The sequence below is a fragment of the Bos taurus genome, chromosome 15 (genome assembly GCF_002263795.3).
Source record: "Bos taurus isolate L1 Dominette 01449 registration number 42190680 breed Hereford chromosome 15, ARS-UCD2.0, whole genome shotgun sequence".
Classification (NCBI taxonomy): domain Eukaryota; kingdom Metazoa; phylum Chordata; class Mammalia; order Artiodactyla; family Bovidae; genus Bos; species Bos taurus.
Window position 1 is genome coordinate 46,606,065 of NC_037342.1, and position 10,246 is coordinate 46,616,310.

At 48.0% G+C, this 10,246-nt stretch overlaps 1 protein-coding gene across 1 annotated transcript; it reads left to right on the forward strand.

The window, feature by feature from the left end:
• The first annotated feature begins 333 nt into the window (after window positions 1-333).
• Window positions 334-9,906, forward strand: HPX (hemopexin). Its single transcript, NM_001034612.2, is given in 10 exon segments — window positions 334-434; window positions 816-886; window positions 979-1,050; window positions 1,222-1,343; window positions 2,960-3,110; window positions 3,804-4,016; window positions 4,279-4,386; window positions 9,077-9,207; window positions 9,288-9,450; window positions 9,571-9,906. Coding segments are annotated over 10 exon segments (1,380 nt in total). The 5' UTR covers window positions 334-357; the 3' UTR covers window positions 9,843-9,906.
• The last annotated feature ends 340 nt before the right edge of the window (window positions 9,907-10,246 follow it).

Consider the following 10,246-nt stretch of genomic DNA (forward strand, 5'->3'; position numbering starts at 1 on the left):
GAGTCATGTTGAACATCAATGGCCTGGGCCAGTCACCGCTCAAAAGTCACCAAAGTGCTTTGCTGTCCACCTGAAACTATCAAACGTTGTTAATTGGCTATACTCCAATATAAAATAAAAAGTTTAAAAAAAAGTCACTGAAGGGGGATGGGGCCTCCTGCCGGGAAGAGTTAGTCTTGGATTCAGATTTCTGTTCAGACCCTGACCTTATTTGCACTGATGTAATCAGCCAATATTGGCATAGTCCTGAGAGATCTTGTTCCCAGCAGGCTTGGAGTGGGGGTAGTGCTGTTGCCTTCTCTATATAGGGGGTTCAGCCAGGTGCCCAGCGCTGTCCTGGGGCCTCTCCAGCTCACCATGGCTCGGGCATTGAGAGTGCCAGTTGCACTGTGGCTGTTGGGCTTGTGCTGGTCTTTGGCTAAAGCCCACCCTCTGTGAGTAAAGTTGAGGCTGGAGAAGGAGGACCGGGGTTGGGATTAGAGTGGGATAGGGCCAGCTTTTAGGTCTGGGGTAAGTCTGGGGTCTTGGGACTTCCCTGGTGGCTCAGACAGTAAAGCATCTGCCTAAAATGCAGAAGACCTGGGTTTGATCCCTGGGTTGGAAAGATCCTGTGGAGAAGGAAATGGCAACCCACTCCAGTAGCCTTGCCTGGAAAATCCCATGGACAGAGGAGCCTGGTAGGCTACAGTCCATGGGGTTGCAAAGAGTCAGACGCAACTGAGCGACTTTACTTCACTTCTTCAAGTCTAGGGTCAGGAGCTAAGGAAGAGGGGTTAGCTGCTGTGGAGCCAGACAGCTCTGTGTCTTCTCTCTAGGGCTAGAGCTCCTGAGCTTGGGCACGGAGTTGAAGGTGGGAATGTGGCCAAGCCGGATCCAGAAGTGACGGGTGAGGCCCTGACTCTCTGTGTCTCTCTCTCTGCTTCTGCATTGTATCCTCTTACTGATCTTTCACCTGCTGCCTCCCTGCCTCCTCCCCAGAACGCTGCTCGGATGGCTGGGGCTTTGATGCTACCACCCTGGATGAGCATGGGAACATGCTGTTTTTAAAAGGTAGGAGGGGCTGGGACTGGGGCATTTGGGACCTCAGACTTGGTTGCCTTCACCAGGATGTATCCTGGTGGTATTAGGAATTATTTAAGAGCATCACCCATGGCTTCTTTGTAACTATCTCAGTAGGCCAAAAGTTTGCTCTGGGTCCTTCAGTGACTGTGTGTTTTGCAGGGGAGTTTGTGTGGAAGGGTCATGCCTGGGCCCGGCAGTTGATCTCAGAGAGGTGGAAGGATGCCCCCAGTCCCGTGGATGCTGCATTCCGCTATGATCGTAACAGTGTCCTTCTGATCAAGGTACGACTGGACCCAGGTCAGGGCCAGGCCAGAAATGCTGGAGTCAACATGAGAAACCCTCCCCTAGGTGGCCCTTGCCAACAGGTTCCAGGTTTCCTCCTCCTGGGCCTTCCTTTCCTGAGCAAGGTCAGGCTAGGGGGGTGTGTGTGTGTATGCATGCGGACCTGACAGGCGCCACATCCAGTGGCTCTTCTTCAGTCCTAATCTGCCTCCACACCTCTCTGCTACTCCTCAAGCTGTTGACCATCCTTTCCTTCCTAGAAATTCCTCCTTGGCTTCCATGACCCCGCATCTGGTCTTCTTCCTATGGTTGCCAGGTTGTTCGCCGCACAGCGGTACCTGGCCGAGGGGTGAGTGGAGGATGAAATCCAGCCCACTGTGCTCATCAGGTCCCATGTCCTGGCCCAGCTTGTGTCTGGTCCTTCTGGGCACCTTCTCCTGACTCACACAAAGATGCCGCATGGCTGGGTGGCCCTCACTGCTGGGTTTGTTTTCCCTCCTGCCTTTTTTTCTTGCTCTTCTCAGCTTCTCATCCTGGGCCACTCCCTGAATGTTCCGTGGGGATCCTTCCCAGCCTTTCCATTCACCCTCCCTGGGTGATCTCAACTACTGCCATGGCTCTGAGACTCTCCACGTTGTGGACACCAGATATGGCTCTTTCCCCAGAGCTCCAGACATTTCTTTGCAATTTCCTGGCTGACATCTTCAATTTAGATGTTCTGTAGACACCTCAAATACAGCACCCAACAAACAGAACACAGTATCTTCTGTACAAATCCCTCTCCTCCCAAGTCCCCTATTTCAGCAAATGGCACCACCACGTGCTGCACCCTGTAAGCCAGGGGCACACGGGTCATGAGACCTGGCCCTTGCTTATCTTTTCAGGTTGATCTCTTCCCCAGCCACATTCACTGTATGCCAGCCACATGAGTATACGGTGTACATGCTACTCCCTCTGCTAGTAATGCCCTTTCCACACTTGTCTACCTGGAAAATTCCTGCTCAGTTTTGAACACCTGGCCCAAATGTTCCCTCCTCTGTGCAGCCTTCTAGGAATTCTCTAGGTTGACTTAGGCACCTCTCCTTTATTCCCAATGCACTTCACATGCCTCCACCTTGGGGCTCACATGGCTAGGACACACTAGGGGCTCACTTTCTGTTTTTGTACAGTGAAAAAAAAAATGAAGTCCTTGAAGGCAGAGATAGAGTCTTGTCACCCCTTTATGACCAGTGCTTCTCACAATACCTGGCATATGGTAGTCATTCAGCAACTGTTTCTTGAGTGAATAAATGAACAAATGAATGTTTGAATGGATGGATGATCGCAGGATGACTATGGATGTGCCTGCCAAAACCAATGGTGTTGCAGATAATTGTACCATAGGCGTGCTAGTTGCACATAGTCAGATGTGTGTGTGTAGTAACAGTGATTGGATTTGCACAAATTGAAGGTGTATATTTGTGCAAGGGGTCAGCACATTGTTGTCCACAGATGGATTGAGAGTATGGGGGACTGCAGAAGAATATTATGTTAAGTGTGATAGATCAAAGGTGCTGTGTGAGCAGAATGGCAGTGTCTGGCATGCATATTAAAAATAGCATGCTTTTGTGTGTAGGGGGACAAATTCTGGGTATATCCTCCTGAGAAGGGGGAGGAATATCCAAAGTTGCTCCAAGAGAAGTTTCCTGGAATCCCATTCCCACTGGATGCAGCTGTGGAATGTCACCGCGGAGAATGCTCTCATGAGGGTGTCTTCTTCTTCCAAGGTCAGTGCAGGCTGGAATAAGAGAGTGTGGAGTAGCGGTGGGATGGTGGTGAGGGAGGTAGAGATAGGGAGGGTGGTGCTGGTAGAACCATGATATGGTTTCCCAAGAAAGAGAAATAGAGAAGCTAATTAAGGTCTACACAGTTTAAGTAGGGGAAGTAAGAGGAAGTCATTCTGGGGAAGTTAACTGGATATAATTTTGCTAAAAGCCCTTCGTGTCCTCCATGACCCTTAGGACAAATCTATGTTCTTTAGTCTCACAAAGTTCTTCATGACCTTACAGACAAGGTTCTCCAAGTCCCTCCAGCCTATTGACCCTCCAGTGTTTAATCTCTCAATCCTTCCCTTGAATATGAAGCCCCCCAAACTCTCTGCTATTTCCTAGACACCCAGTTTGCTTCATGCTTCCATCTCCCACTCTTGACTGCTTTGTAACTCCTTCAGTTTTTAGTTTAAGTATCACCTTCTCTGGGAAGTTTCCCCAGACTCTTCCCACTGCCCTTGCTGAACTGATCATGTGTACTTTGCTGCTGAATTTTGTCATATGACTACTTTCCTCAACTGGGAACTTGCGCTGCTGGGCTGTGAGCTCCGTGTGATGGGGGCCACATCTGGTCCATCCTGGGGCCCAGTGCAAGCACAAGGGAGGGCACAGTCTGGCCTCACCGAATGCTTGTTGGTTGATTGGACAAAGGCAACCACACGTGGTTCTGGGACTTCTCTACAAAAACCATAAAGAAACGTTCCTGGCCAGCCGTTGGGAACTGCTCCTCGGCCATACGATGGCTCAACCGCTACTACTGCTTCCGGGGTAACAAATTCCTGCGCTTCGACCCCGTCACGGGAGAAGTGAATTCCACTTATCCTCGGGATGTCCGAGATTACTTTATGTCCTGCCCTAACAGAGGTGAGAAAGCCCCAGCCCTGGGACCTCTGGAGACATGTCCACCTTTCCTGAGTCTGCAAACGCCATACACCCCAGCTCCTACCCTCACCTATGGAATGATACCTTGGCCCTTGCCCCAGCCCCACTTCCATTCCGGCTCTTCCCAACTGTCTTCATATGGGGAAGACCTGCACCCCCAATACCCCCAGCTGTTTCTTCCACCTCAGACCTCATTCTGACTTCTTGCCTTTGTGTGTTCTCCCTTGCTTATTTCTCCCCCAAGGCCATGCACATAGGAATGCAACCCAGCATATGGATAAGCGCTGTAGCCCACATCTAGTCTTGTCTGCATTGCTTTCTGACAACCATAGTGCCACCTACGCTTTCAGTGGTAAGAGATGCCCTCCAATCCCCCCATCTCTGTCCTCCAATCCCCCCGTCTCTGTCCTCCATACCTCCCTACTCTTTCATGTGTGCCTCTCATCTCTGAGATATTTCCTCCATTTTCATCACTGTGCCCCTTATGAAAGGCTCCCATCCTTTCACCCTGGCATGCTCCTTTTCACCTCTCATTTCCTCAGATGCATATCTGAGGAACCTATCTCATTGTCCAGGCCTCTAACTTCTTCCACCTATCTGCCTCTCAGTACTATCCATGCAAGGTTTGTATCTTCTCTGGACCCCCTGAACCTATGACTCCTCATACTCCCTTTGCTCCTGCATGTCTCTGACCCTCTCTACACTGCTCTACCTCAAGCTTATCCCCAGGAGCTCCATCTTTTTCCAGGTGCCTGGTTCCTATGTCCAGCCTCTGGGCCCAGCATTACCTGGAAATAAGATGTTCCCGTTGCTGAGCATCAGCCAAGAAGTGTTCAGTTCCTTAGATCTTTAGGCAATAGCTTCACTAGCCTGATAAGATTTCTCCCCTGAGTGACTAGGGGAGACCCCTCTCCCCAGACCTGTGCCATTAATTAGTAAAAGCCATCTAATAGTACCTAAGGATAAGTCTTGATCCATACTTGAGGACAGCTCTAAGAGAGTGACCTATCCCATTACACTCAACCTAAGACATATGTATGACAGGATACAGGTGTGAAACAGTGGTTTAGAATACAGCAGAGTGAAAAATCCTTCCTTACTCCTAACCCCTGAACAAATCCGATCAGATGTGACTACCAAGCTATAATGAAAAATACACAGCCACAAGCAGAGCATATCCCCATATCAAGGGGGATATAGAACATAGCAGCATATCCCCATCTGTAATGAGAACATACATCCGTGATGAAACACACACCTATAGTGAACAAGTAGACCTGTACTGAGAATACCTGCCAGAGTAAGAACACATACGTCTCAGGAGAATACGCAGCTATGGTGAGAGCAAGGCACCACTGGGAGAACACACACACAAAGTGAGATAGCTATGGAAATAGAGATAGAGATCGATAGAAAGACATGGAGATAGAAACACTAAGAAACTAGGGCTACAGGGACCACACAGAGATAGACAGAGAACACTCACCCATGGCGAGATCGTGGAATCTCAAGGCCATGTGTGCATAAACAGAATGCAGCTGAAATCCTAAGTCAAGAGTATTAGAGATGTTCCACAGCTGTTGAGGGAACACCATTATGTTAAAAATACCCAGCCAAGGTGGGAACTCACTATGTTGGCAAAAACACCAGTATGACCCAGCTGTTCAGCAAAGGGCCAGTTCTCCCCTCTCCTTTATTGATAAACCTCTTGTCTCTAGCTCACGGTTTCTAATCTATTCTTTCTGCTTTCCCAACTTTGGCTCACACATGGACCATTATGTCCTCCCGATTTTCTCTCTAGTTATGATCTTTTAGCCTCAGATACAACCGATAACTGCCTCGGTTGCTCTTTTCCCTATTGGCTTTCCAGAGAGAGAATGGGACTGGCCCAGCCCCATAGTTTTATTCCAGACCACATTAAAGTGGCTGCTGGTTGGTCTCTGCATTGGCTATTGATGGACTGGGGGCTCAGCACTTATTTCCTCTGCCCAAAGAGCAGCATAGCTCTGATTCTCAAAATAGGAGCCATGAGCAGGGTAGTTTCATCAGGAGAGAAAGGTGGACATGTGGTCACTGAGTCTTGCCTGGTTAATACACATAAAGAGAGCTTGTGGCTGCATGGGGAACACCGACTATTTATCAAGCACCTGATAGGCACTGGGCATTGTTCTAGGCACTGGGATACAGTGATCAACATGGCAGGCAAGACAATTACCCTCACAGAACCTGCTGGAGAGAGAGATGATAAAGAGAAAATAAAAGAGAATACTTTCAGGCAGTGTTAATAGCTGTGAAATGTCCTGGGAACATTAGAATATTTCTTATTCCCAAATACCATTTGAAGCTAGTATAAATGGATTTGTGAGTTGTTGATATTTTAAAATATAAAATAAAAAATGTTAAGTGTCAAAAAGCTGTGAAGGAAATAGGACAGAATAATTGGATAGAAATGAAGAGAATGATGGGCCCCTTCTCTGGGAGATGATTTTTAAAAAATATTTATTCTATTTATTATTTATTTGTCTCAGAGAAGGCAATGGCACCCCACCCCAGTACTCTTGCCTGGAAAATCCCATGGACAGAGGAGCATGGTAGGCTGCAGTCCTTGGTGTCGCTAAGAGTCGGGGACGACTGAGAGACTTCATTTTCACTTTTCACTTTTCACTTTCATGCATTGGAGAAGGAAATGGCAACCCACTCCAGTATTCTTGCCTGGAGAATCCCAGGGACAGAGGAGCCTAGTGGGCTGCCGTCTATGGGATTGCACAGAGTCGGACACAACTGAAGTGACTTAGCAGCATTTATTTGTCTGCGCCAACCTTAGTTGCGGCATGTAAGATCTTGTTCCCTGACCAGGGGTCGATTAAACCCGGGTTCCTGCATAGGAAGCATGGAGTCTTAGCCACCAGACCACCAGAGAAATCCTGAAGAGATGACTTTTGAGCTGAGATTTCAGTGATAAAGAGAAATTAGCCCCATAAGGCAATGGAGGAGAAGCATTTTAGGGAAGGTGAACAGCAAATACTTTGAGGAGTCAAGAAAGGAGGCCAGTATGACTCGAGTGTTGGGAAAGAGCAGATGAGTGGCTTGAAAAGAGGGAGAAAGGAGCCAGATCACATGGGTCTGGGAATTCCCTGGTGGTCCAGTGGTTAGGACTCTTATGTGTTCACTGCTGAGGGCCCAGGGTTCTGTCCTTGGTCGGAGAACTAAGATCCTGCAAGCTGTGCATGGACCAACCAAAAAAGAAAAAAGATTATATCATGGGCCTGGTAAGGATTTTCAACTGTAAAAGGAAGCCAGGAGGGGATCTTGAGTTGGGCCATGATCTGTTCTGACTCAATTTTTTAAAAGATCATCCTTATTTCTTATGGAATGTAAGTCACAGAGCTATAATTGTATAAGCAGGGAATCAGGCGAAGAGTTCTCGCAGCTGTCTGGATTAGAGGTGATGACAACTTGGATTGGGATAACAGCACAGAGGTGGTGGGCAATCATCATGATGTATTCTGGAAGTCGAGTCCATAGCATTAACCAATGCCTTGGATATTGGTCAGAGTCGGGAAGGGAAAAGAGTGGTTTCAAGAATGACTTAGCTTTGGGGAACTGGGCAACTAGGTGACAAATGGTTCCTTTTATTAAGATTGGAAAAGACTAGGGTAGAAGGTGTGTGTGTTTGCTGGGAGCAGAAATGAGTTTGGACACATTAGAGTATTGGTATCTAGTAGCCCCAAATGGACACGTCAGGTAGGCAGCTGAGTTTGAGCCTGACACTCAAAGAAAAGGTCCATCAGAAGTGAAAAGAACAGATCAAAAGTCTTCAGTATGCAGATGGGGTTTAAAACCCTGGACTAGGTAAAATCACTAGAGAATGAGGGCAGATAGAGTGGAGGCCCAAACCGGGGGATTCTAATGTGGGATACCAGGCTGAAGAGACATCAAAAATGTAAGAACACTGGAAGAGTCTGGAATAACAGGAGCCAAAATTTAAAAAAAAAAAAATTTAAAGAAGGGAGCTGTGAGCAGTCAAATGCTGCTAAGAGGTAGAGTAAGAAGAAGACATTAGATTTGGCAAGCTAGAGGATACTTAACCCTGAAGAGAGAAATTTCAATGGCAGAGGGAAACAGGAACATAAGTGAAGTGGATTGAGGAAGGAAAGGTAAATAAAAGTTTAGACAATTTTTTTAGGAAGTTGTTATGAAAAGGGGAGAGGAAAATAAGGGGGCTGGTCTGGCTACTTCCTCTGTCTCTGGCCATCTCATGAGATTAGAGAACACCCAGTGGGAGCTTGCTGTGGTCTTCCCTTTTCTTTTTTTTGAACTTTTAATTTTGTATTGGGGTTTGATTAACAATGTTGTGATAGATTCAGGTGAACAGCGAAGGGACTCAGCCATACATATACATGTATCCATCTCCCCCAAACCTCCCCTCCCATCCAGGCTGCCACACAACATTAAGCAGAGTTCCATGTGCTATACAATAGGCCCTTGTTGGTTATCTACTTTAAATATAGCAATGTTTTAGGTTGTAGGTCCTTGTTGGTTATCCATTTTAAATATAGCATTTCTAAAGAGAAATGACGCAAATGAACTTATTTACAAAACAGAAAGAGACTCACAGACATAAAAAATGGACTTATGGTTGCCAGGGGGAAGGGACAGTTAGTGAGTGTGGGATGGTCACACACGCTGCTTCCCTTTTAACTTCTGGCCACCATCTCATTGTAGCACCTCCTCACACGGACATCTGAGATGCATAAGGAGCCCACACCAAACCTCATTACGCTGGCCTGAGCTAGCAACCCGGCCACTCTTCCCCAAGCTTGCCCTTCCATCAGGCCCCTACTGCCTCCAGTTCCAATCAGGTCACCATGCCTAACTTTTCCAACCACACGCTTGCTCTACTTTCTCACCTAGCCTCTTCCCTCTTGGCTTCTGGATGCACTCTCTCCCCCTTCTCGGGACTCACCCCTGCATCTGTCACTTGCCTCTTCACGGCCTGGCCTTTTACCACCAGCACTAGAGCTACCTCTGCTACCCCACAGAGAACCACTACTGGCGTCTGGACAGCAGCCGGGACGGGTGGCACAGCTGGCTCATTGAGCATCTGTGGCCCCAAGGTCCCTCAACAGTGGATGCTGCCTTTCTCTGGGATAAAAAGCTCTACCTCATCCAGGTGTGTGATGGGAGAGAGGCCTGAGGTGGAGACTGGGGAGAATACCCTGCTCGTGCTGATGAATGTCCTTTGTCCTCCAGGGTACCCAGGTATATATCTTCCTGACAAGGGCAGGCTACACTCTCGTAAAAGATTATCCAAAGCAGCTGGAGAAGGAATTTGGGAGCCCTGATGGGGTCTGCCTTCATTCTGTGGATGCAGCCTTTACCTGTCCTGGATCTTCTCAGCTCTACATCATGGCAGGTGAGGGGTGTCGGGTGCTGAGGGGTGGTTGGTTCTGTGTTTCTCCATCAGGGTGTGAGAAAGGCCAGGTGCAGATCCCAGTGACGCGGAAGCCATGTTACATCCGGTGTCTCTTCCCAGGCCAGAAGCTGTGGAGGCTGGACCTGAACTTAGGAGCTCAAGCCACGTGGACAGAGCTTCCTTGGCTCCATACGAAAGTCGATGGGGCCCTGTGTACAGAGAAGTCTCTGGGCCCCCACTCGTGTTCTGCCAATGGTCTGGGCTTGTACCTCGTCCAAGGCCCCAATCTGTACTGCTACAAAGATGTGGAGGAATTGAGCAAGACCAAGGACCTTCCCCAGGCCCAGAGGATGAACAGCCTCCTGGGCTGCGCTCCCCACCAGCACTCCTGATGCGAGTTTGGCTCAGCTCCTCCTCCCAGTTTCCTCACAATAAAGCCAGAGTGCTTCTTCACCTGAATCAAAGGGCCCTGGTTGTGGAACAATCTCACTTCTTTGAGTTGAGAAGCTTGTAACCTCTCTTTTTGAGGCTCTTAAAGCTACAGGAGATAAGGGAGGGGAGGGCTGAAGGACAAACCTCATTTCTTCACAGGTGATTCCTGAATCCCAGTCATAAACTGGCTTCTTCCAGACTATCATCCCAGACAGGGAAACAGAGGGGAGGGAGATTCCAGAGGGAGGGGATATATATACATATATACATATATATCTCATTATGACTGATTTATATTGCTGTACGGTAGAAATCAACACAACATTGTAAAGCAATTATCCTCCAATTGAAAAACAATATTATA